This window comes from Periplaneta americana, chromosome 16, assembly GCF_040183065.1.
Source record: "Periplaneta americana isolate PAMFEO1 chromosome 16, P.americana_PAMFEO1_priV1, whole genome shotgun sequence".
Lineage (NCBI taxonomy): Eukaryota > Metazoa > Arthropoda > Insecta > Blattodea > Blattidae > Periplaneta > Periplaneta americana.
This window is the reverse complement of record NC_091132.1, coordinates 33,179,491-33,205,636: the sequence shown is the minus strand read 5'-3', so window position 1 is coordinate 33,205,636 and position 26,146 is coordinate 33,179,491. Positions and strand designations below refer to the sequence as shown.

The 26,146-nt window shown below is 36.4% G+C and overlaps 1 protein-coding gene across 2 annotated transcripts in view; it reads left to right on the top strand.

The window, feature by feature from the left end:
* Nucleotides 1-2,459: 2,459 nt before the first annotated feature.
* LOC138716334 (uncharacterized) overlaps nucleotides 2,460-26,146 on the top strand; it is a 50,810-nt gene continuing 27,123 nt past the window's right edge. For both annotated transcript variants that reach the window (XR_011336646.1, XM_069849303.1), the window contains exon 1: nucleotides 2,460-2,647. Coding sequence is in view for 1 of the 2 variants with exons in the window: in XM_069849303.1 (XP_069705404.1) it covers nucleotides 2,579-2,647 (69 nt within the window). In the remaining variant the exon portion in view is untranslated. The remainder of the gene's footprint in view (nucleotides 2,648-26,146) is intronic.

The following is a 26,146-nucleotide window of genomic DNA, read 5'->3' as shown; positions in this document are numbered from 1 at the left end:
ACCACTCAACCACCGCAGGATACTATAAACTTGCTAAGTTTTGGCGAAAATGTTCAGCAGTGGTTGTTAATCTGATGTCATTAGAATGAAGTACCATTAAAGACACGTTTAATCAGCCATTTTTATTCTACATTGTGTTCTTAAATAAAATACTGCCACAAATGAACGTTGAAATTTCTGTGCATCGATTTTTTTCACGATTTGTGCGAGGTGCAGCATTTATCCCATTGTATTGGTTTGGGCAATGTATTCTCGTTCACTGTAAACAGACCTGTATTGTTTTCACATGTTATCTCGCGATGTTCTCTGTTCACATTTTAAGCCTGTATTTGTTGTTCTCTGTTTATCGTGACAAGTTTACATCTACTGTTGTCAGCTGCCAGAAACATCCTCTTCCACATGCACAAAGGGCATGTATAACATACGGCTTAGTAGATTATCGCATATTTGGACTTATTATTTTGTATGCAGTTATGTAAATCTTGTCGCGTGTAATATCCTACGCACAGTGACATTTGAAATAATCAGAATTTTTCTCGTAACTAGGCCTATTCTTGTAATCACTGAGCAGAAATCTATAGAAATATAACGATATGAATTGGCGTTGGATAATTCCTAATGTAGATGAATCAGTTATTGGAAGATAGTTCCAGACTGCAGATGTATATTATTCAGTTTTCCATCTGAATAATCTAAAGCAGCGTTTACGAAACTGTGGTTCGCGACCCCTAGGGGGGGTCATGTAAGAGGTCGCAAGATGATTTACAAAAGAAGTAAAAAAGTTTCTTATTAGCATTTATATTGTACCTAGAAACATAAACAATATTGAACATAAGAATAAAAAATGTTTCAGTAATTATAAAGTAAAAATAATTAATGCGATTAATATGCTGTTTTTCAGAAAGTAGCTTCTCAAATCTGGACTCAGCATTCCATATACACAGTGATATCATGACATCATTTTAAAGTTCCAGGAAATTTCTCACTTTTGTTTTGATGGTTAACATAGGCGAGGAACTCATTTTGCATAAATAAAAGGTTGCAAATATTAAACAATTTAAGAATTACGTATTTTTGCAAGCTCGAGGTATTCATGGATTCTTTTGATCCAAAAATGATCTACGCTCTGCGAAAAAAGTATAATTTAAACATTCCATTTTTATGTAGCTACATATTTAAATGAGATTTTCCTTCATAGTTTCTGGAATTTCAACCAGTTGAATGCAACTGCCTACAAACGGATTCATCATCTTTGTGATAGTCGTAATTGTTTTGAGTTTATTTCGGAATGTACTCAAAAGTGATTGATTAAAATTATGGAAACTTGGTTGCATGTCTGCAAAAACACAGTATTTGCCTATCATATGTACCGAAATTTTCCATGAGCTCTTTAATACACTGGAATGAATCAAATATATTTTTGTCAAATGATATTGACTAGAAATCAGGTTTCTTTGTAAACTCGTTTATTTTATCTCTGTCTGTTGTAAGGTTAACATCTTGACCTTGCAAACTATTATTCAAAACTCTTTCAGCCCATTTTTGTGAAATGACTTGACTTATAGTTTTTTTATCCACCGATCTACGGACTGAGCTTGTTTTCAAGTGATATACACAATAACACAATCTTTTAAACAAGGATTGGTGCTGTTTTGGTAGAGAAGAAGCGTAAGATACAATGATAGAAATCTACAAAAAATCATATATAATATATGTACAAATAATAAAAATGGCTAAATAGACTGAGTGAGTTTTGGGATCACATTCTTCAATTGGAAAATAGATTTGCATATAGGGCCTACTCCGATTTCTCGTCTTGTACGTACAGGTATATTAAAAGTTCTGTTCTTAACCTGTTAAAACTCTTTTCAACACGTTATCGCATGAAAGTCATCTTCCGTGTGATAAAGAGTATTTTCATATAATGAACCTACACCTTCACAAATTTTACCGAAAATACGAGTTTGGAAGGAACGTCCTTCCTTTGATGGGATTTACCACTTTGTATTGAACTATTAGTCTACTGCAGCGCCATAGTGGTAATGGTTTGAAGTACTAGAAATGATGTTTACCTAATATTTCGTGTAATTGTTGTACGAAATATAATTCAATTTGGTCATTCTTTGGGTGGTATCCACTAGTTTTGAGTAAAATTATCATAATTTTCGATTTTACAAGGATTTATATTTTTCGAATGAGGTTTAGAACCGGCACGGCGGGGGGGGGGGGTCACAGAAGAAAGTTTCGCCCAAAAGTGAATCGCGCCTTCAGAAAGTTTGGGAACCACTGATCTAAAGTAAAGTATTGGAAGTGAATCAGGCGTAGAGAAAGAATAAGTTTTTGACCTAACATTGTGTACTATACGACAAACCACGGACTCTGCGACAAACGAACAATGCACGCCATCTAGTACCGCAAAGCCGAACAACTTCAAACCTTCCTATCGCGTGACTGAAAATTGAATTCATGCGTCGTGGTTATAAAATTATGTAAGTAATGAAGCTGTTAACTACGTATTATATTAGGATATTAAATGCTATAGAGGTCAGGATCTTTGACATTCGAGATGTAGATCATCATGCTGAACAACGAAAGGAAAGGGGAGATTGAAATCCCGTTTATACAACATAAGAAGAAGACGAATTCTGTAAGTACACCTAATAATACATTTTGCAGAGTCCATTAGTTTTAGGTTAGGTTAGATTGAAGCTACTGCTTGGCGGCATTCCGACTAATATTGTTCGAGTTTGAGTAAGGAGACGGCTTCTCTCATGCTGCATACGGAAAGTACACATTTTATTTAGCTATGTCTTTATTTGTTTGTTTATTTGTTTATCTCGATAAATACCACAAGGGTCACGATAAGGATCATAATTAGTATCATGATGCTTGTCGTGGTCCACATCGTGATTCTTGTCGTGGTCATTATCGTGGTTCTTGTCACGGTCCTTGTTGTGGTCCTTGTCGTTGACCTTATCGCAGCCCTTGACGCGGTTTTTGTCGTGGTTCTCGTCTTTGTTATCGTCCTTATCGTGGACCTTGTTGTCTTTGCCATAGCATTTTTTTTTACTTCCAGAGGAAGGCCCGTAGATAAATACTGCAGCCTTAGACTTATTGCGCATCCTCGTATTGGGATGAGCTTGAAGTTCTTAGGACCGCTCTTCAAGCACGTGGTTCCATATTATCTATTCGGCTATGCCATCCAATTCTGACGAAGTATGCAAAATCCCATCCATCTCCCTGTTAATATGCCGCCTCCTCAGATCGATGGCGTCTGCTCGCAATTCACGTGCTTGCGTTCTGCTGCGTCCTTTGACCCGAAGATCGCGGTACCACAGATTCCGCGACTCACCAAGGCACCATCTACCCAAGGAGCTACACTTCCCAGTCTGCCGTAGTTTATTGTAGAAGCCTCTACAGCTCCCTAGGATTTGTGCAGCTCCTCCAGACAGATGACACCTGTAGGCGGATCCCGGAACCACGTTTGTTACGATCTCTTGGTCGACCTGAAAATATTAAGATGAGACATGAATTGAAATGAGTTCGAGGTTAAATACCGAAAGTTATCCAGAAATTCTGCTTCAAGTTGTTGAGGAAAAATCTCGAAAAAATCCCAACCAGGCAACATGCCCCAACCAGGATTTGAACCAAGGTCCGCTCGTTTTACGGTCAGAAAAGCTAAACGTTACTCCACAGAAGTGGACAGCAATAGTCCTTAGCGTGGTCGTTGTCGTTGCCCGTGTCGTCTTTGTTGTGGTTCTTTTCTTCATCATGCTCCTTATCCTGCTTCTTATTGTCGTTGTCCTTATTGTGATTATTGTCTTTGTTGTGACCCTTATTATGGTCCTTTTTGTTCTTATCATGGCCCTTATAGTGGTCCTCTTGTTTTCTTGTCATGGCCCTTATCGTGGTCGTGGTTCTTATCGTGGGCCTATTGGTCCTTTATTTCTGTCGTTTCGAAATAGTTCTCTTCTCCCATTTGGCAAGTGACTTTTGTATCACACGGTATTTTATGTCCTAAAATTAATAGTCTTGTACCTGGCTTTTACTTGTGAACCTCTGATTTAATGACACGTACGGTAACCACTAGATCACAAAGAAAAATTCACCGTCTCCAAGACATAGGTCGTTCATTTACCTAGGCAACGTCGCATTAATATCAGTGTCTGATTTTACTATAGAATCTTGTCCAATATTTATTTTATAGTTTTGTGTTTTCATTATACTAGGTGTTCAGTTCAAAATGTGTCTTGGCTCGCTGTATGCCGTCATGTGGCTAGCTGATGAGCCTAGAAAATTCAATCTTCCTACACTTCCGCAGCTCAGGTGTATAATCTAAGAGGCAGAGAAGTTGGCTAGCAAGTACGGCGTTCATTCTGAAGAGTACGTGCCGATACGTACGTTAACGCCGGTAGTGGCAGGAATGTGAACTGTTTGGAAATACGTACTGTCGGGATATGGGGAGAGGGTTAAGACGATTACTTACGTATTTGTTGACATTAACTTCGACGGTCAACATGGACACGGAGCATTTGATTTGTGTTGTGGAATGTTACCGTACGCAACCGATGATAACAAATACCCTGCGTACGACTTGCCGGCGCAAAACACAGTTCGAAAGAGGTTATGGTAGCACACAGACCGTACAGACCGCCATCTGTTGCTACGACGTTCAAGTTATACCGTACACGTTCTCAAGTTCAGATTGAAGAACGCCTTAAATAATAGGCAACTTCTCTAACATATAAGCTGAAACTCGCTTCAAATCGGTGACCCAACAACAGTGACGTCATGACACACTTTAAATTGAACACCCAGTAGTCATTGTGTATTAGCCTATGCGAACAGCTGGGACTATCGTTTTCGTAGCATTAGACTATCTGTACGTCGTAACGCCTAAGAATATAAAGATGATATCATAAATATTTGGGTCAAATAAGGTACAAGTGAAATTGTTAAAAAGTAGTCTCTCGTTTCTTAAGAACAATAATTGCACTGTCAAGACTTGATCGTGAATGATTGGTGACATCATTCCTTTGACTATGAAGCATCAGAATAGAGGTTATGCTCTACTTCGTCTAGTTAAGTATGAACTTGTTTCTTGTGATTGGTAAGTTCGCGATCTGTCATGACTTTCATTATATTCTCGCCTACGTCACTTCTGTACTATAAGAAACTTAATCATATGTAACTGACGTATGCAAGAGAACTGTTTGTTTTTGCAGAAAACGTCAGGAGAGGAAAGCAAGGTTTAGAGGAAAAAGAGAACGTTAACGACTTCAAGGACATCCGAGTTAAAATATTTCACACTTCTACATAATTAGATTCAGGTGTCTAGCAGTGAGTTAAAGTTGATTGACTCAAACTAGGGTTGGGTGACTGTTATTAGTGAAAGGTAATGATGACACATAACAGTTCTAGTACAAAACTCACTATGGGAAGACATGTCCACAATTTGTTTGGAGAAGTGAATATTTTAATATTTAAAATATCATTATAACTTTAAAAATGATGAGCGAAAAGACCGCTAGTGTACATCTGGATGAGATTTCAAGATAACTTGAAAAAGACATTACTTAAGTACTTACTTAAAAACGGATTTTAAGAAACCCGGAGGTTCATTGCCGCCCTCACATAACCCCGCCATCGATCCCTATCCTAAGAGAGAGTAATCAAGTCCCTACCAGGGTCTCGCTCAGATACAAAAAATTACAGACCGGTCAGCCTTACCTCTGTGGTTTGCAAAACAGATGGAACACTTGATTTCAGCTTATCTAAGGCAGCATTGGGATGACTCAAATTGGTTACATAACTGTTAGCATGGATTTCGGGGGGGGCTATTCATGTGAGAGGCAATTAGTAACGGTATGTCAGGATTTAGAAGACGGAATAGATTCCAATAGCCAAGTAGATGCAGTGATTATTGACTTTTCACGCGCGCATTCGATGTAGTCCCACACGATATATTGTTGGTTAAACTACAGTCAATGGGGATTGACTTCAGAGTGCTCCAGTGGATCAAGGAATTTTTAACTTGTCGCACTCAGAGAGTACGGGTAGGGGAGGAATTATCGAACCCAATTGAAATTACTTCCGGGGTCCCGCAGGGGAGTGTCTTGGGGCCTCTTCTATTCTTGGCTTTTGTAAATAATCTGCCAGTTAATATCTTGTCTAGGGTTCGCTTATTCGCGGATGATTGTATGGTATACAGGAAAATAAAAAGCCATGAAGATACTACTCTTTTCCAGAATGACCTCAATAGAATAAACGATTGGGCAATAGCCAACAAAATGAAAATAAATTCTCCAAAGAGCAAAGCCATCAGCTTTACAAGGAAAAGAAATAAAATAGTCGCATCGTATACATTAGGGGGTGAAACCATTCCGGAAGTTAACAAATGTAAATACCTCGGAATAACATTTAGCAGCGATCTCGGCTGGGGGGAACACGTTACAGACACAGCGGGAAAAGCATGGAGAGCGTTACACTTTGTGATGAGGGTACTAAGAAAAGATTCTGATAAATCCAAAGAGATTGCATATAAATCACTAGTACGTCCAGTAATGGAATATGGTGCTGCATGTTGGGATCCTTACAGATTAGAACATATTAAGACACTGGAAAAGATTAAAAAACGGGCTCTTAAGTGTTGTCGGAAAAATTCACCATTAAAATGGGACACACTCACGGACAGGGGAACGCGAATTCGATTATGCGCACTGTTCAAAACATACAGAGGTGAGTCTGCCTGGAGAGAAATAAAAAGTAGGTTGCAGCCGCCAAATTACTCTTCAAGGAACGACCACTCATATAAATTGAGGGAAAGAAGGCAGAGGACGGACACTGGAAAATTTTCTTTTCTCAATCGTACTATCAGGGACTGGAATGCTTTACCTGCAGACTTACTAAAGGCTTTACCAACAACCAAAAATGTATTCAAAAATAGGCTTAAGGACCTTACTAATAGACGGTAATTATACACAGTATTTAAAGGGTGTAATTGATATGTTGTTATTAAAGTGTTGTATCAGTGAAGAATTATGTTGTGTCAGTGAAGTGTGTTGTATCAGTGAAGAAGTATGTCGTGTCAGTGAAGTGTGCTGTGTAAGTGAAACGTGTTCCTGTCAGTGAAGCTTTATAGTTTATAGTGGCAGTGCATAGTATTTGAACAGTGAAATGTTTTTGAAGTGTTAGTGAAATCAGGATAGAATCAGTGAAGTGTGTCGTAGTTCCAGTGCAGTGAGTGAGTTGACAGCGAAATGAGTGTAATTTGAAAGGTACTTGTGCAGATATGAACATATCATACTCGTGGGTTTTAGTTCGATCTTAGTTTTAAGATACAAATTAGATTTATTTCAAATGTTATTTTAAGTGATCGTTTCATTTAATTTAGTATATTCCCTGTTGTTGTTGTTATTATTATTATTATTAATTATTGTTAGTATTAATTATTAGTTTTATTATTAATTGTATTTTTAGTTAATAAGTTTATTATTGTCATTATTGAGTGTAATTAGTTACTACTGCCCCCGGGTATATACCCACTGCAGTGAGAATAAATACATACATACATGCATACATACATACATATCCTACCTCCCTCAAATACAGTTTAATATTATCCTCCCATATACGTCTCAGCCTTCCCAAAGGTGTTTTCCCTCCGGCCTCCCAACTAACATTCTATATGCATTTCTGGATTCACCCATACGTGCAACATGTCCTGCCCATCTCAAACGTCTCGATTTAATGTTCCTAATTATGTTAGATGAAGAATACAATGCGTGCAGTTCTACGTTGTGTAACTTTCTCCATTTTTTTGTAACTTCATCCCTTTTAGAACCAAATGTTTTCCTAAGTACCTTATTCTCGAATATCCTTAACGTCTGTTCCACTCTCAAAGTGAGAGTCCAAGTTTCACAACCATACAGAACAACCGATAATATAACTGTTTTATAAATTTTGAAGTTCAACTTTTTCGAGAGCAGACTGGATGATAAGCTTCTGAACCGATTAATAACAGACATTTCCCATATTTATTCTGCGTTTAATTTCATCTCGAGTGTCATTTATATTTGTTGCTGTTGCTCCAAAATACTTGAATTTTTCCACCATTTCAAAGGATAAGTTTGAAATTTTTGTATTTTCATTTCGTACTATGTTCTCGTTACGAGACATGATCATAGACTTTGTTTTTTCGGGGTTCACTTCCAAACCTATCTCCTTACTCGCTTCAAGTAAAATTCCCGTGTTTCTCCTAATCGTTTGTGGATTTTCTCCTACATATTCACGTCATCCGCATAAACAAGCAGTTGATGTAATCCATTCAATTCCAAACCCTCTTTGTTTTCCTGGACTTTACTTACTTACTTACTGGCTTTTAAGGAACCCGGAGGTTCATTGCCGCTCTCACATAAGCCCGCCATTGGTCCCTATCCTGAGCAAGATTAATCCAGTCTCTTCCATCATATCCTATCTCCCTCAAATCCATTTTAATATTATCTTCCCATCTACGTCTCGGTCTCCCCAAAGGTCTTTTGCCCTCCGGCCTCCCAACTAACGCTCTATATGCATTTCTGGATTCGCCCATACGTGCTACACGTCCTGGCCATATCAAACGTCTGGATTTTATGGTCCTAATTATGTCAGGCGAAGTATACAATGCGTGCAGCTCTGTGTTGTGTAACTTTCTCCATTCTCCATTCTTTATCTTCTCGAAAGGATATTCGACAAAATTTTGTACGACGTCAACAAAAGTGATATTCCTCGAAAATTACTACAGTTAGTCTTGTCCTCCTTCTTAAAAATAGATACGATTACGGACTCCTTCCATTGTTCTGGTACAATTTCCTTTTCCCAAATTGCAAGTACAAGTTTATAAATTTCGCTAGATACTGCCCTTCCACCCTCTTGTATTAATTCTGCAGGAATTTGATCAATACCTGGAGACTTGTACTTTTTCAGATTTTCTATCGCAATTTCGACTTCAGAAAGTGTGGGTTCCGGTATAAATGGCTCAGCAGTTTGTATTTGAATTTCGTCCCGGTCATTTCTATTTGGCCTATGTATATTTAGTAGTTGCCCAAAATAGTTTTTCCATCTGTTCAGGATTGAATGAGAGTATGGTTTTCCTGGACTTTACAGTTTTAAATTTAAGCAATTGAAAAAATGTGTCTATTGACATAGTTAGTTGCCATGATATTGAACAGAGCGCGGCAAACAAAAGTTGACCCTGGCTATGTTGCTCACTAGCTCTCTCGCTCATTGCCGGGAATTCATAAGCAAGGAGGCATAGTGATGTCAGTTCCTGGGACAGGGACCATAAAATAAGCCCATTTGAAATTAAGTCTGCCAGGACATCGCTGTCATTCTGAGTTAGCTGCCTTAATTCATCTGCGGTCGCAGAGGGTGCATACAACCAGTTCTTGCAAGACGTTGAGGAGGACCCATATTAATATAATTACATCACACGGACATTTCAGGAGATGGTCCTGTCTTTGTAAAGACTTCACCAGTGTAGCTTAGTTCTAGAGTTTTTCTTAAAAAACCTGTCGTGTGTTTACAATGTGCCGTACAACAAAAAATTGTGTAAACTTAGAAACGATAAATCACATGAAATTAAAAATTGTACAAAAAAAAACTTTAGCCAGGATCGAATCCCAATCTCCTGCATAAGACACGAGAATTCTAATACTAGACCACAGACGCCGTTGAAAAAAATCATTCGAGTTGCGAACATAGCTACTTTGCCTTCAATGTTCGATAATCGATTAGAAGGCCACATAGCTCGTCTTCTATTGAAACGACAATGAGTGAATCACAAGTTAAAACTTTGATTCTGACCGAAACAATGTCGGGCTATTTCTTCTTGGGGCGTCCACCGCTGTGGGGTAACGGTTAGCACGCCTGACCGTGAAACGAGTGGGCCTAAGTTCAAATCCTGGTTGGGAAAAGTTATCTGGTTGAGGTTTTTCCTCGGGTTTTCCATCAGCCCAATAAGAGCAAATGCTGGGTAACTTTCGGCGCTGAACCCTAGACTCATTTTGCTGGTATTATCATTTTCATCTCATTCAGACGCTATATAACCATAGCAGTTGAAAATCGTCGTAAAATAACGAATTAAAAAACCTTCTTAGGCCGACTGTACAGAAGAAATTACATAGGCCTATTAATATTCATTTATCTATTGTAATAAAATAAGAGACTTGTAAATTCTAGTATTTATGATGTTAATTAAGTTATTTTACTCGTAATCTTTGGAAATAAAATTAGTGTTAGGCCTAATGTCCAGGTCGCAACAATAGGCAACACAGACCACGGCCTCCATGAATATTAATATGATTAGGACGAATGGAAATCGCAAAAGTATATTTAATGACACCCTGTGTACACAAAAATCCAGTGGTCTGCATTTACTATTTTGTTCCAGCATGGATATTGGAATAATTTGCAAAATTTCCGTGTAACAGTTATTTATGCAACAAGTGGATAATCTTGATGATTATGGCATGAGTGAATGTTTGTCGCACGAACGATAGTGAGTGCAACAATTTTCACGAGTGTCATAATAAGATTATCCACGAGTTGGATACAACACTTTATGGCATCTTAGCATTATAAATTGTAGGAAAACTATGAAAGAAACTCGGGATCCATAACTGACAATTTGTGTTCATAAGTTCGTGTAGATTAGTTGCGCCTGGAAATTGACATTGAGTAAAGAGAAATGAATGAGCTTGCAGGTTATGTTATAAAATGTTTCTTTATTTTGTTAATATAGTTTTTCTGAACCACAAAACTGTTTTATGTGATATTACAAAAGTGATACAAAATTTGTTAAAGATTGGAAATAAATTATACGTTACCTTTTGTCCTGAATTTCATTTCTTGTTACACAGCGCGTAGGGATGCATGCATCCCGATCCAAGCGTTCCGGTATTACGTCATAAGTGAATACGCCATTGTTTTTATCGGCACCCGTGCCATAATAAGCCAATTATGAACGATACTCGAAGTAGTAACAGGCTGTTTATAATGCTAGGATGGCATAAAATAAATAATTCATTAAATATTAGGCCGGTATTAGAATATAAAAACAACGCAATTCATAAGGCTTTTCTTCACTTTTAAATAAATAAATAAATAAATAAATAAATAAATGTATATATAAATATTTATTTAAATTATTTCTTCTGTACATGGATACTGTATTTTTTTCCGTACGTGTCCCTGCAAAACAATCCGACATCCCATGTATATTTTCAACTAGCCGTACCCGTGCGCTCCGCTGCACCTGTTAGAAATAAATATAAAGTAATTACATAATTAAAATAGGACGTTTGATCCAGGGAACAACTTTTACAACAGCGCAAGATAATCTGCTTCGCTCATTACCCAATTTTTTTTGCATTGCATTTATTGCATAGGTTATATATTTTATGTATTTTAACACGATTCAATTGAGCATAGTTAAAATTTGAATTATAAAATAATGGATTGCTAAGCTAACGTATTATTACTGCATACTAAATCAATACACTCTCGTTGTTCGTTAATTCTCTGAGATTAAAATGAGTGTACATAAATATTATTTTAAGAAATACAGGAAACGAATGTACAAAATAGCCTATCAAATTTTCTGTGCATAAGAAGCTATTTTAATATTACCTGTCCTCGATTTACTCAGACGTTACTGCAATAACATTATAGTATTATGTCCATCTAGAGAAATTACACTTTCCAATGGTGAAATAATAATTAATTATACAAATCGGTTAATTTAGCTTCTGATATTACTTCATACAAACACAGAAACATTCTCTGTAGGCTATGTTTAATAGCTTTCGATTGTTGATGTCCAAGGCCCCTGTTTCGATTGTTGTTGTCCAAGACCCCTTATAGACGAAGTCATTTGTTCTTAATTCATTGCACCGACTTAGATGGCGTTATTTTAATTTTAAAACTCATTTATCTAATTAAATATCAGTCCTATCAAAATTTTGTAAAGAATAAAACTTATCGGAAATCATTTTTGAAGAAACTTTTGTTATGTAACATTTTTCACAAAAATCAATAATAAGCGAGATATTTCGATTTATTTAATTCAGGCCCCCTTATAACCCCCCTTTTAAATAAAGTATTTTGAATGCCATATAGCCTAAAATCTAAGTTACAACTAACTTAATTTATATTCCAATTTTCATATAAATCGGTTCAGCCATTATCGCGTGAAAAGGTAACAAACATACAGACAGACATACAAACAAAAATTTCAAAAATGCGATTTTCGGTTTCAGGGTGGTTAATTATATATGTTAGGACCAATTATTTTTGGAAAATCGAAAATTACCAGAAAAATTTCGGCTACAGATTTATTATTAGTATAGATGACGCTTTGCGTACAAAATGTAAAAAAGAAAAATACTAGAAAGAAGTAGCCTAAGTATGCAAAATGGATGAACCAAATTTAACGGACAAGTTGGATCCGTGAAACAGGTTGTGATGGTGATAATGATTGTGATGATGATGACGATGATGTCAGTAGTAGTGAAATGTAACTTACGTTTCTAGGCCTCACCATACCCATTGCTGCATATTGTCTTCCGGCACACTTCCTTTTGTTCAGAGGAAGGCCACATAAATCGAACGCAAGACAAAAGACGCGTGCCAATGGAATACTTTCGTGTTAATAAATCTTCACGCCAGCACCGTGTCGGCACTTAATCACTAGGTGGAACACAAATTACCACTCGCAACAATAGCACATCTATTTTTAAACTTTTGTTTTTTTCTTTAATTGAGTTCATTAATCATGACGACACCTCTACATATTTAATTTACTAATTAATCTATTTTAGAAGTGCAAAGGTCGAAGACAATCTGTCAAATGAACGTTGTTCAAATTAAAATAGAACATTTCGTAGTTTATATGTCGAAAAGTTATTGTAAATCGTATTTGAAGGCAATGTCTTATTTCCGTCGTTATGACTTGCAGCCAAAGTATAAGATTGCTATTGAAGCGATCCCGAGTTCAATCCCCGGCTGTGGCTGATGTGGAATCTTGTGGTATACGAAGTCAAATATATGTTTTTTTTTTTTTTTTCGGGGTTCTCCCGCTTCCCTCTCTTCGTTCCACGAACACTCTCCATAGTCTCCCTCGTCACTATTATTTTCTATCAGAAAATACGGCACCCTTCTTATTGTATTGTCCTGTCTTTGTTCGTAAGCCTTCCATGACATGCATGTTCTCATGGTCTAGTATATACAGTCACGAAGTTTGAGTTGTGAGGTTGCCAGGAACAAAAGACTGTGCCGATACTATTTCGCATTGTCTGTAATGAGGCGATATTAGCGATCCTAGTGGTTAGCAACTATCTATGGATGCATATTAATAAAAAAAATGGTTTGACATAAATTATCTTTCTATCAACGAAAATAAAATCATAATTATTCCATTCTCATTATCTGAAAAATGTAACAAACCTCCTACATCTATATTAAGTACTAGCCGTACCCGTGCGCTCCGCTGCACCCGTTAGAAATAAATTTAAAGTAATTACATAATTAAAATAGGACATTTGATCCAGGGAACATTCTTGTATGATAGAAGGATAAATCGTTTAATATGTTACTTAATTTAAATTGTATTTAAAATATTAAAATGCGATCATTTTGATCCAGAGACACTCATTTGGTGCAATGACAATTCCTTTAACATGTTTCTTAATTCTTATTACCAATTATTTTTGGAAAAGCGAAAATTAACGGAAACATTTTGGCTACAGATTTATTATTATGTTCATATTATATTATATTATGAAAAAGTGTGTTGATAACGGATGTACTCGAATTAAAAAGTTTTTAATTTGTTGTGGGAGCTCTTGAATCTCAGGAGGAACAACTTTTACAACAGCGCAACATAATCTGCTTGGCTCATTACCCAATTTTTTTGCATTGCATTTATTGCATATGTATTTTATGTATTTTAACACGATTCAATTGAACATAGTTAAAATTTGAATTATAAAATAATGGATTGCTAAGCTAACGTACTATTACTGCATACTAAATCAATACACTCTCGTTGTTCGTTAATTCTCTGAGATAAAAATGAATATATTCATAAATATTATTATAAGAAATACAGGAAATGAATACACAGAATAACCTATCAAGTTTTCTGTGCATAAGAAGCTATTATAATCTTACCTGTCCTCAATTCACTCACAAGTTAATGTAATAACATTATAGCATTATGTCCATCCAGAGAAACTACACTTTCCAATGATGAAATAATAATTATTTATACAAATCGGTTAATTTAGCTTCATACAAACACAGAAACATTGTCTGCAGGCTATGTTTCATAGTTTTCGATTGTTGTGTCCAAGGCCCCTTATAGACGAAGTCATTTATTTTTTATTTCAATACACCGCCTTAGATGGCAGTTATTTTAATTTTAAAACTCATTTATCTCATTAAATATCAGTCCTATCAAACTTTTTCAGAGAATAAAACTTATCAGAAATCATTTTTAAAGAAACGTTTGTTATGTAACATTTTTCACAAAAATCAATAATAAGCGAGATATTTCGATTTATTTAATTCAGGCCCCCTTATAACCCTCCTTTTAAATAATGTATTTTGAATGCCATATAGCCTATAATCTAAGTTACAACGAACTTAATTTATATTCCAATTTTCATCGAAATCGGTTCAGCCATTATCGCATGAAAAGGTAACAAACATACAGACAGACAGACATACAAACAAAAATTTCAAAAAAGCGATTTTCGGTTTCAGGGTGGTTAATTATATATGTCAGGAGCAATTATTTTTGGAAAATCGAAAATTACCAGAAAAATTTCGGCTACAGATTTATTATTAGTATAGATTAAATTACATAATTCTGATTGTTGTCTTATACAGTGTAAATGTCCGATTATTAAAGAGTCCTCTGAAGTTAAGTATTTAGGCATAATTTTCGATAATTTTAAATGGAACCAACACATTAATTACCTTTGTAATAAATTACGTAAAATAGTATATTATTTTGTTTTATTGAGGAATTACTTGTCAATAAGTTTATTACGTAAAATATATTTAACTTTATTTCAATCGGTAATTATGTATGGAATTATAGGATGGGGTAGCTCATTTAAATCCAATTTTAATCACTTTATTTATTACAGAAGAAAATAATTAAAATATGTCTTCATAAACCTACTGATTTTCCATCTCAAAATTTGTTTCTAGACTTTAATGTACCAAGACAAATTTATTATATTGTATTAATAAAATTCATACATAAAAATCGAAATAATTTTGAATTGTATTCTCATAGTTATGAAACAAAAGGTATGAATTCTTTAAGATTGTTTGAACCAAAATGCAACACTGTTACAGTATTTAATCATAGTAGTAATTTAGGCCCAAGAATATATAACAAATTGATATTTAAATATCCTAATCTTGTCAATTCGAATAGTTCTAGTATTAAATTTAAAAAGTTATGTATGGATTTTATAATAATTGAAAAATTGTAAATTTAAATTTATATACTATAATTGCAAATTGTATTGTATAATTATTAATTATAATTGTATTGTATAATTATTAATTTCAATTCAGGAATCCGCCCCTGAGCACGAGTTCTACTCTTTCAGGGGCGAGCTAAAGTTTCTCTGTATTTTTTTTATATTTTATGTTACAATTATTAGCAATAAATAAATAAATAAATAAATAAATAAATAAATAAATAAATAAATAAATAAATAAATAAATAAATAAATAAATAAATAAATAAATAAATAAATAAATAAATAAATATTTACTACATATTGAGCTTCGTGACTGTTTATACTAGACTGTGGTATAGCCTAGCATTGGTATGTGGCAGTGTGACGGTTATCCGATTCAGAGTTCTGTGGTACGGAATTGATAATTTTACAAAAAAGTATGAAAGCAGTTATTTAACCATTGTACGCTAGCCGGAGAAGAGTGAATAAGAAAGCTAATCTGTTTTACAATTTCGAAGTAAGAGACCGAAGGAATATAAACCGATAGCATGAGTTATTTACTTATCCATAACTCCAGATGGCACGCTGGGCTGGAAGGAACAAAAACAGGATCGGTCATCCTTCAAGAGTAGCTTGCTGTTCCGAAGATACAAACCTATTCGTTGTTTGGTAATCTGAAAGTGCAGGGCAAACAGGATCAATTTTTTTCTGTATTACGAAGTACAATAACATTATTTCAATTTTAGCATATCAGAAGAAATTTTATTTCGTTATTATTCAAATATGATAAATATTTACAATTCTCAAGTGGTCAGTTATAATTTAATTTCTTTTAGACAGTACAGAAACTCTAGACTCGGTTAAGAGAGAAGTTTTATATAATATTCTTATTGAATTTGGTATTCCCAAGAAACTAGTTCGGTTAATTAAAATATTGTGTCTTAGTGAAACTTACAGCAGAGTCCGTATAGGCCATTTTCTATCTGATGCTTTTCCAATTCACTACGGGCTAAAGCAGGGAGATGCACTATCACCTTTACTTTTTAACTTCGCTCTAGAATATTCCATTATGAAAGTTCAGGATAATAGACAGGGTTTGGAGTTGAATGGGTTACATCAGCTTCTTGTCTATGCGGATGACGTGAATATGTTAGGAGAAAATCCACAAACGATTAGGGAAAACGCGGAAATTCTAGTTGAAGCAAGTAAAGCGATAGGGTTGGAAGTAAATCCCGAAAAGACTACGTATATGATTATGTCTCGTGACCAGAATATTGCACGAAATGGAACTATAAAAATTGGAGATTTATCTTTCTAAGCGGTGGAAAAATTCAAATATCTTGGAGCAACAGTAACAAATATAAATGACACTCGGGAGGAAATTAAACGCAGAATAAATATGGGAAATGCGTGTTATTATTCGGTTGAGAAGCTTTTGTCATCTAGTCTTCCGTCAAAAAATCTGAAAGTTAGAATTTATAAAACAGTTATATTACCGGTTGTTCTGTATGGTTGTGAAACTTGGACTCTCACTTTGAGAGAGGAACAGAGATTAAGGGTGTTTGAGAATAAGGTTCTGAGGAAAATATTTGGGGCTAAGAGGGATGGAGTTACAGAAGAATGGAGAAAGTTACACAACGCAGAGCTGCACGCATTGTGTTCTTCACCTGACAAAATTAGGAACATAAAATCTAGACGTTTGAGATGGGCAGGACATATAGAACGTATGGGCGAATCCAGAAATGCATATAGAGTGTTAGTTGGGAGGCCGGAGGGAAAAAGACCTTTGGGGAAGCCGAGGCGTAGGTGGGAAGATAATATTAAAATGGATTTGAGGGAGGTGGGATATGACGGTAGAAACTGGATTAATGTTGCTCAGGATAGGGACCAATGGCGGGCTTATGTGAGGGCGGCAATGAACCTCCGGGTTCCTTAAAAGCCAGTAGGTAAGTACCGGTAAGTACAGAAACTCTAGATAGTTATAGCCTGTACATTTCTTCCGACACAAAAGAATGATGGCTGCATACATAATCACATATCTGATCAGAAAACAGACCCGGCTTGGTGGATCATCGTCTTCAATAAGCGTTACCCCAGTACTGGTTCAATGATCGTCCAATTCTTGTGAGATTTTGGACGCGAGGACAGCAGTGGTCTGGTTGGCCTTGGCCCTCCATGGGTTGTCGCGGAAAGGTTTTTTTAATAGTGAAGCTGAAAAACATGTTTCCCCAAATAGCTTATTAATTTAAATTTGTATTTACATATTCATGAAGTATGGAAAGTATTCAAATTTAAGCCTTCATTTAATTAAGCAATTCGTTTAAAATTCAGCATTTTTATAGTTTTATATTTTTCCTCGCAAAATACATTTTATTAAAGTTCGCTATTCTTTGTTACAAAAAGTTTTCGTAACACAAGTTGAGCACCACTTAGTGCTCACCTAATGTAAATATGATGCTCCGTTCAAAATTCAGCTTTGGTAGACTATACGTTTTTTTACCTCTCTTGAAGTCATTGTACTTGATTCACAACTTGAATACCGCAATCGTTCATGTGTATGTATAACACTCAATCTCTGCCTGGTCCGTTCTTGCAGGGAGAGGATACATTAAGCACGCAACCAGCCTGAAGTACTAGTCGTACACATTAACATATACATGTCTGAAGTAGTAAGTGGTGTACACATATTCATCACAGTGAGACAAAAGTTAGACTAATTAATCCTGAGAATGGCTCTTTTTAAAAATTTATAGTTAAATAAGACAATTTGGACCATAGGAATGATTAACATAATGAAGAAAAATTGTTACATTAAAATAATAATAAAAAAATTCTCTGCAAAAGTAAGATCATTTTCTACAGACGAAAAGCAGAATTTCTGACATTCGACTTTCAAAGTAGTCAATATTTGAAAGCCCCTTTACACTGTGTACACTAGAAAATGATATTTTTTACAGTTTATATTATCATATACAGTGTAGGCTTACATTGATCAAGCATATTTACAATATTCTACACTATTTACAAAATAGTAATGCAGTTCTGAGATTTTTATCGAATTCAGGACTTGACAAGATGATGTAGTTTTTTAATGGCCCGTTTTACTTATCCTCCGGACTCTTTACATCCGGAGGTTATCATTTTTAGTATATGATTTTAACAAATTTTACATTCGGACCTTTTACATCCGTGCATTTTATAAATGCGCCAGACAATTTATTTCTGGTGGCGTTTATTTTATTGTTTTGTTGTTTCTTTTTAAATACTACTTAGGGTCTGAGAACTTCTCACTTTTATGGTTTTTATGCTTCACCTTGTTGAAACTGCATTTGTTCGCCTCGTTTTAACCATGACAACGCTTTTTAGTTCTTTTAAGCCTTCTGGTTATTGTATTGTGTTCGTGTTTAGTGAATGATTTTAGATAAGGGCGCAAATAGCCATAGTCGCTGACGCGCCCTTTTTAAACTCCACTAACTAACTAACTGCAGTAGAACCCCGATTATCCGTCACCCTATTAACCGATCGACGGATTATTCGACTGTCTTTCTATCACTTTGTTCTTTCTTTCTTTTTTTACTGCCGAAAGAAACATGTAAGAAACTTAGTACTATACCTCATATTAGTACCTATTTTCTCTAGTGTTTTTTTATTACAAGACTTTACCCTTACATAGTACTGTTGCCAGCAATACCAACAGTTACTTGAAGGTGTTTTTCCCAACTTGTAAAATAGTCACTGCCTGCTTTCAAAGAAATAGTCCCAAGAACTTCCGCACAATATATACCAAACCTGTGCAGCTTTCAGTCTTTGTCCTACTGTTTGAGTGCCCGTAGTGTACTTTATAACTTCTATGCAAGATATCTTCCACGGGTGTTAAAAGTGTTTACTAAGTATCGAAATAAAAATGCAAATAATTGAGAGGTTTGGAAAAAGAGAAACCACGGCCGATTTCGCATCAGAATACGTGATTGGCGTTGCAATTGTGCGCGATTTAATGAAAAATAAGGCTAAAGTGTATAACGTAACTTATGTAGATCTACAACAGGAGACCTTTACCTATCCTTCCGCAAACAACCACCACAAGGAATTTCCTTGGTCCTTATAAACCCGTCGTTGACAACCAGAATTAGATTAGTGAACTTCTGGTCCACTATCTAGCATGTTAAACGCAGCACCACGGAGGAAATTATGAGACTCTAGTAAGCACTTTTCAAAATATTTTATGATACGGGTTATCCGATTTCTTCGATTAACCGTCCCGTCCACCCCCTTCATTACTACGGATAATAGAGGTTCTACTGTAACTACAAAATAGTTAGGCTATAGTATTATGCAATAAAATACCCTGCATTGCAGTACTGTACATAATGGTGTAAATAATGTTTGATCAATGTAGGCCTGCATTCTTTATGATAGTGAAGATAGCGTATCCTAGTGTTCATAGATAAATAATTTAAATTGCAATTATTACTGCAATTGTTAAAGTAACCCATGTTTTTTTCTGCCCATCTTGATCAAACAGGAGTCGCACAAGCAATCAGTCATCAAGTATCTCTCTTGCTAGAGGCACGCGCTTCGTCGACTTAAAAACTCCTGTAATAATCTTGTAGCCTCGTGGGACAAAGTACGATCCCTAGTCATTACTTTACGAAGTACAGAGATGAGTTGCTGGCACACGAACAAGTGTTGAATAAGATTTAATAAAAATAATGAATATCAGTAAACTTGATACAATAACTCCGTTCATAATGTAACAGATATATCAATAATAACATAAAGATATATGTATATACCCCACATGTTGAATAATTCAGTACTTTCATCATTAAGGTAAATCCGTTATAAATGTATGTCAGTACGTATGGAATGTACCTCCGACTATGAACAAGGAAATCGATTGCCTAAGTGGGCTAGTAGATGTAACAAAGACGATGCAGCACTAAGATTAGTATATCAAGGACTTGCCGTTGCAAAACAAGCTTTGGAGACACAAGAAGTTCAGTATCGCTCATCAGGTTACTAAAGAAAGTACAGCAGAAGAGCATCTTGAGCAATACTACCAGTAAGCGAAAATTAATGAGCGAAACCTACCGGATCGTCGCATTCAATCGACTGAATTCCTGTGCGGCTGCAACGTTCCATCGTTGAATTGTGTAGTCCTTCTTTCCTTCCTTCGTTTCCATGCACCACATTCCTCGACTGCACACTTAACTGCCCCTCGGTCTTAAGGGGATGCAATGGTCCATCGTTGAATGGTGTAGCTCCGCCATGGTTGCCATGCAGCATGTCCATCGACTAAAAAGTATGAAAGCAGTTATTTAACCATTGTATGCTAGCCGGAGAAGAGTGAATGAGAAAGCGAGTCTCTTTGCAATTTCGAAGTAAGAGACCGAAGGAAAGAATGAGGTATTTACTTATCCATAACTCCAGGTGGCACGCTGGGCAGGAAGGAACAAAATACAGGATCGGTCAATAGCCAGACAGCCAATCAAGCCAGACAACCAGCCAATAGCCAGACAGCCAGTCAAGCCAGACAGCCAGTCAAGCCAGACAGCCAGTCAATAGCCAGACAGCCAGTCAAGCCAGACAGCCAGTCAATAGCCAGACAGCCAGTCAAGCCAGACAGCCAGTCAATAGCCAGACAGCCAGTCAATAGCCAGACAGCCAGTCAATAGCCAGACAGCCAGTCAAGCCAGACAGCCAGTCAATAGCCAGACAGCCAGTCAAGCCAGACAGCCAGTCAAGCCAGACAGCCAGTCAATAGCTAGACAGCCAGTCAAGCCAGACACCCAGTCAAGCCAGACAGCCAGTCAAGCCAGACAGCCAGTCAATAGCCAGACAGCCAGTCAAGCCAGACAGCCAGTCAAGCCAGACAGCCAGTCAAGCCAGACTGCCAGTCAATAGCCAGACAGCCAGTCAAGCCAGACAGCCAGTCAAGCCAGACAGCGAGTCAAGCCAGACAGCCAGTCAAGCCAGACAGCCAGTCAAGCCAGACAGCCAGTCAATAGCCAGACAGCCAGTCAATAGCCAGACAGCCAGTCAAGCCAGACAGCCAGTCAATAGCCAGACAGCCAGTCAAGCCAGACAGCCAGTCAATAGCCAGACAGCCAGTCAATAGCCAGACAGCCAGTCAATAGCCAGACAGCCAGTCAAGCCAGACAGCCAGTCAATAGCCAGACAGCCAGTCAAGCCAGACAGCCAGTCAAGCCAGACAGCCAGTCAAGCCAGACAGCCAGTCAATAGCCAGACAGCCAGTCAATAGCCAGACAGCCAGTCAAGCCAGACAGCCAGTCAAGCCAGACAGCCAGTCAAGCCAGACAGCCAGTCAAGCCAGACAGCCAGTCAATAGCCAGACAGCCAGTCAAGCCAGACAGCCAGTCAATAGCCAGACAGCCAGTCAATAGCTAGACAGCCAGTCAAGCCAGACAGCCAGTCAAGCCAGACAGCCAGTCAATAGCCAGACATAGTCACGCAGGTACCACTGCTTCGTCAGGTCTGAAAAGAAGGAAAAGTGGAAATTAGTTTGAAATGTTTAGAATTCGCAAAACTTTGTTTCCGTAATAACATTTTGATTTTTCAGTTTAGCACAATATTAGAGCATGATGTGAATTATGAAAGTAAACATATATCAGGTTGATTATTGTTGCTATTACACTCCTGTTGTTAATAGTTCTACCTGAAGAGCGATACTGAACGCGCTATGTCGAGAGGTTGGCTTACTTCATCTACTTCTGAATCAGCATTATTACCCACTATTCCTAAAATTTCTAGAACATCAATGTTGATAACCCCAACCTGTCGGATGTCATTTTTATTACTATGGGTGTCTTTATTTGAATTGGTGTTATGTCTATTCACTTCCCACATTGAGTGGAAGAGAAGACCTTAAAATGTTAATTCTGCCAGGCAAAATAAAGATACCTCGATTACTACTACTAATACATTTATTTTTCGACATTTTCAGTATATCGTACGTGTTCTACCACTGTTCTAAATATCAGCCTTCATATTTTCTTTGCTTTGTTTGTTTGAGCCGACATCAGTCATGCGATATTTTTTCGTTCCACTCATGACTTCATATTATTATGAAGAAATAACCTTATTAGAATTCAGCTCGCGATAAAATGAGGATATTATTCAGAGGTATTTATTATCAGCAGCTCACATGATTTCGTCTGTGCAACAGGCGTATTTATGCTAGATCTAATAAAACGTGGAGACGACTTCACTTATTTCTATTTTGTTCACCTCCGTTCCCCAAGCGATTCATCTGAAGGTATATCAGTTCTGAATGCTACATGCATTTTCTCTCACATCACAGTATTTTCTAGATGTATTGAATGAATCGAAGCATTTATTAGCCTATGTCGCGATTTCAGCACTTTGGTAAATTTATTGGGAGGAACTTGCCTCTGCACCACTTTCAGCACATTTCAGCGATCATTTCACAGTGATATCCTACGACGAGGGGCGGCCCGTCCTTATGTGCTACAGTACAATGATAATTTTTGCTCAAATAATGTATTTGCAATATCACCATAGTATCTGATCTGCCATTTGACAATTTTCCGTGGTTATGTTCATGACGCGTTATAGAGTGTTTAGTCTTCGCTCTTAGCTCTTTGGTGCCTCAGGGGTTACAATGTGTTACTCAAAACTCTACATGAGAATGTAGACAATTAATGCGCATGTGCGAAGCTGAAATCACTGCCCTGATTGGCTATTTTTACGCGGGGAAGTGCTGTAGTCAGCTTCAGCACAACACAGCTTGGAGATTGCAAAAGTAAAGCGTAACGAGAGAATGCTTGTTTGTGGAAGAACTCGGAACTATTTACAATGTAGGCCTATTTGGTAATTCAAGTGTCCGACTGCTGCTGCCGTCTACCTGGTTTTTGAGGTTCCTCCTGAATCAGTCAGCAAGCGACGGAGAATGGAATCCCAGACAACTGAAGCCAAGGAAGTATGTGACCGTATAATTCAGAAAACTACTCACCGTTTCCAGTCTTTAAGCTATCTAGATGCAACAAAATTGTTAAACAGCTAATTTTCTGGCAATTTTTGGATAGCCTAATTTTCCTGAACGCGAACTTGAAGTTGCTGTCAACAGCTATACTGCACTGAACAAAAGTTTGTTAAAGACACAACTTTGAGTTCTATACGGAACACCTGCCTTCCGGAATATAGATGGAGCTGTTCAATTGTTACGATATATAGCCTCCAACAATTCACAGGATCCATTCTGTGAAGTAACACTGTCAATAGAAAAGAGTATGATATCCAAGTTGAAGGGTTTAACACCAGGGTAATTGACAGGTTCTGCAGTAGGAAGGAAAGTCGTATGGATTTCATATTTCGTCACTAGGCGAGTCTCAAATTAAGATAAATACATATAAGTGTATACAGTAGGCCAATATAGAAATTGTAGCACACTCATTATTTTGACCACCAGCCGCTACTGCCTACGACCTCTTTTTATACTAAACAGCAGCCCAGATGTGCTAACAAAACTATTGTAATCGGTAGAATAGACAATTCCAAGTTATGTGCTATCCTTTGCAGATCGCGTCGTAAGTCCCAGTGTATCTTGTAACATTGACACAGTTCATTTTGTCAATATATATATTTATTACGCACGTATCGCATTGTAGTAAAAATTCACAGAGTTTGTGTTAGTCTGGATGTTAGTATTTGTTAATTTATAAGGATTTGAATATTGTAATTAGTTTTCTGTTCGTACTATCATCTCTTTTTCTGATCAAATCGCGTAGAATATTACAAATATAGTGCACGTGAGAAATGCATTTAAAATCTATAAATATGAATATGCAAGGAAATGGCAGACGTGTAGCAGAAATAGGACTGGAATAATAACAAAACAAAAGCTTATAATTAATATAATTATAGGATGGGGTAGCTCATTTAAATCCAATTTTAATCCACTTTATTTATTACAGAAGAAAATAATCAAAATATGTCTTCATAAACCTATTGATTTTCCATCTCAAAATTTGTTTCTAGACTTTAATGTACTTAACGTAAGACAAATTTATTATATTGTATTAATAAAATTCATACATAAAAATCGAAATAATTTTGAATTGTATTCTCATAGTTATGAAACAAAAGGTATGAATTCTTTTAAGATTGTTTGAACCAAAATGCAACACTGTTACAGTATTTAATCATAGTAGTAATTTAGGCCCAAGAATATATAACAAATTTATATTTATATGTCAATTCGAATAGTTCTGGTATTAAATATAAAAAGTTATGTATGGATTTTATAAAAATTGAAAAATTGTGAATTTAAATTTATATACTATAATTGAAAATTGTATTGTATAATTATTAATTACAATTGTATTGTAAAGGTAAAGGTAAAGGTATCCCCGTAACATGCCATGAAGGCACTTGGGGGGCATGGAGGTAGAGCCCCATGCTTTCCATGACCTCGGCACTAGAATGAGGTGGTGTGGTCGGCACTACGCTCTGACCGCCTTTAACCCCCGGGAAAGACCCGGTACTCAATTTTATAGGAGGCTGAGTGAACCTCGGGGCCGTTCTGAAAGTTTGGCAACGAGAAAAAATTCTGTCACCACCTGGGATCGAACCCTGGACCTTCCAGTCCGTAGCCAGCTGCTCTACCAACTGAGCCACCCGGCCGATAATTATTAATTTCAATTCAGGAATCCGCCCCTGAACATGAGTTCTACTCTTTCAGGGGCGAGCTAAAGTTTCTCTGTATATTTTATAATTTATGTTACAGTTATTAGCAAAATAATAAATAAATAAATAAATTACAAATATCTTTAAACTATACAATTTTGCTGGTATAATAGGCCTAATTTTTTAGATAAAATAAATACCCTCAGAATAACGATTTTACTACAGTAAAATGTAATAAATAATATCAGTAACTAATTGTACAAATCATTGTAATGTAATCGTTATCTTGTGAGATAATTTGTCATATATTTGAAGTTATATCTATAGCAGCATAGAGAAGTTTGACACTTCTTAAAAATAGAATAAAAGTGGATTAGAGAAGAACAGATCACTGGAAAAACACGAGAGAGAAGAAGGATACAACCTGTTACATTTGTACCTAGAAAATAACTCCCAGGAATGGATTCTTTTTGCGGAACAATCATTGGCATATATTTCTAAATATACATTAAGAAGATTACTTTTAAAAATTGATTCAAATCTTACAAAATCCATCGAAATGTCTTCATTAGTAGATATGGAAACGACACAGTTACACACAGGTCTGAATATTGTAGCGGAAACAAATGAATTCCGAGTGAGAAGCAGGGATAAATGTTGCACGTCCGAATTTTTTTTTTATAACTTATTGATCGATCAGCGCATTTAGCGCTATACAGATCATTTCTAAATAAAATATAAATACAATATATGACACTGAATTGAGGGCAGCCTAGATTGGGCTCCTCATTGAACAAAAATAATTGTTAATAAATAATTATTTACATAGGTTGGTGTGATGATACATTTTGATTATAATATGAGGTCTATTGGAAGTCGGCTCTTGATTCTGGTGGGAAATGTGGACTTACTTCCGAGAGAGTAGTGGATGGCGCCTGGAACATTTTCTAGGTTGTTATAGA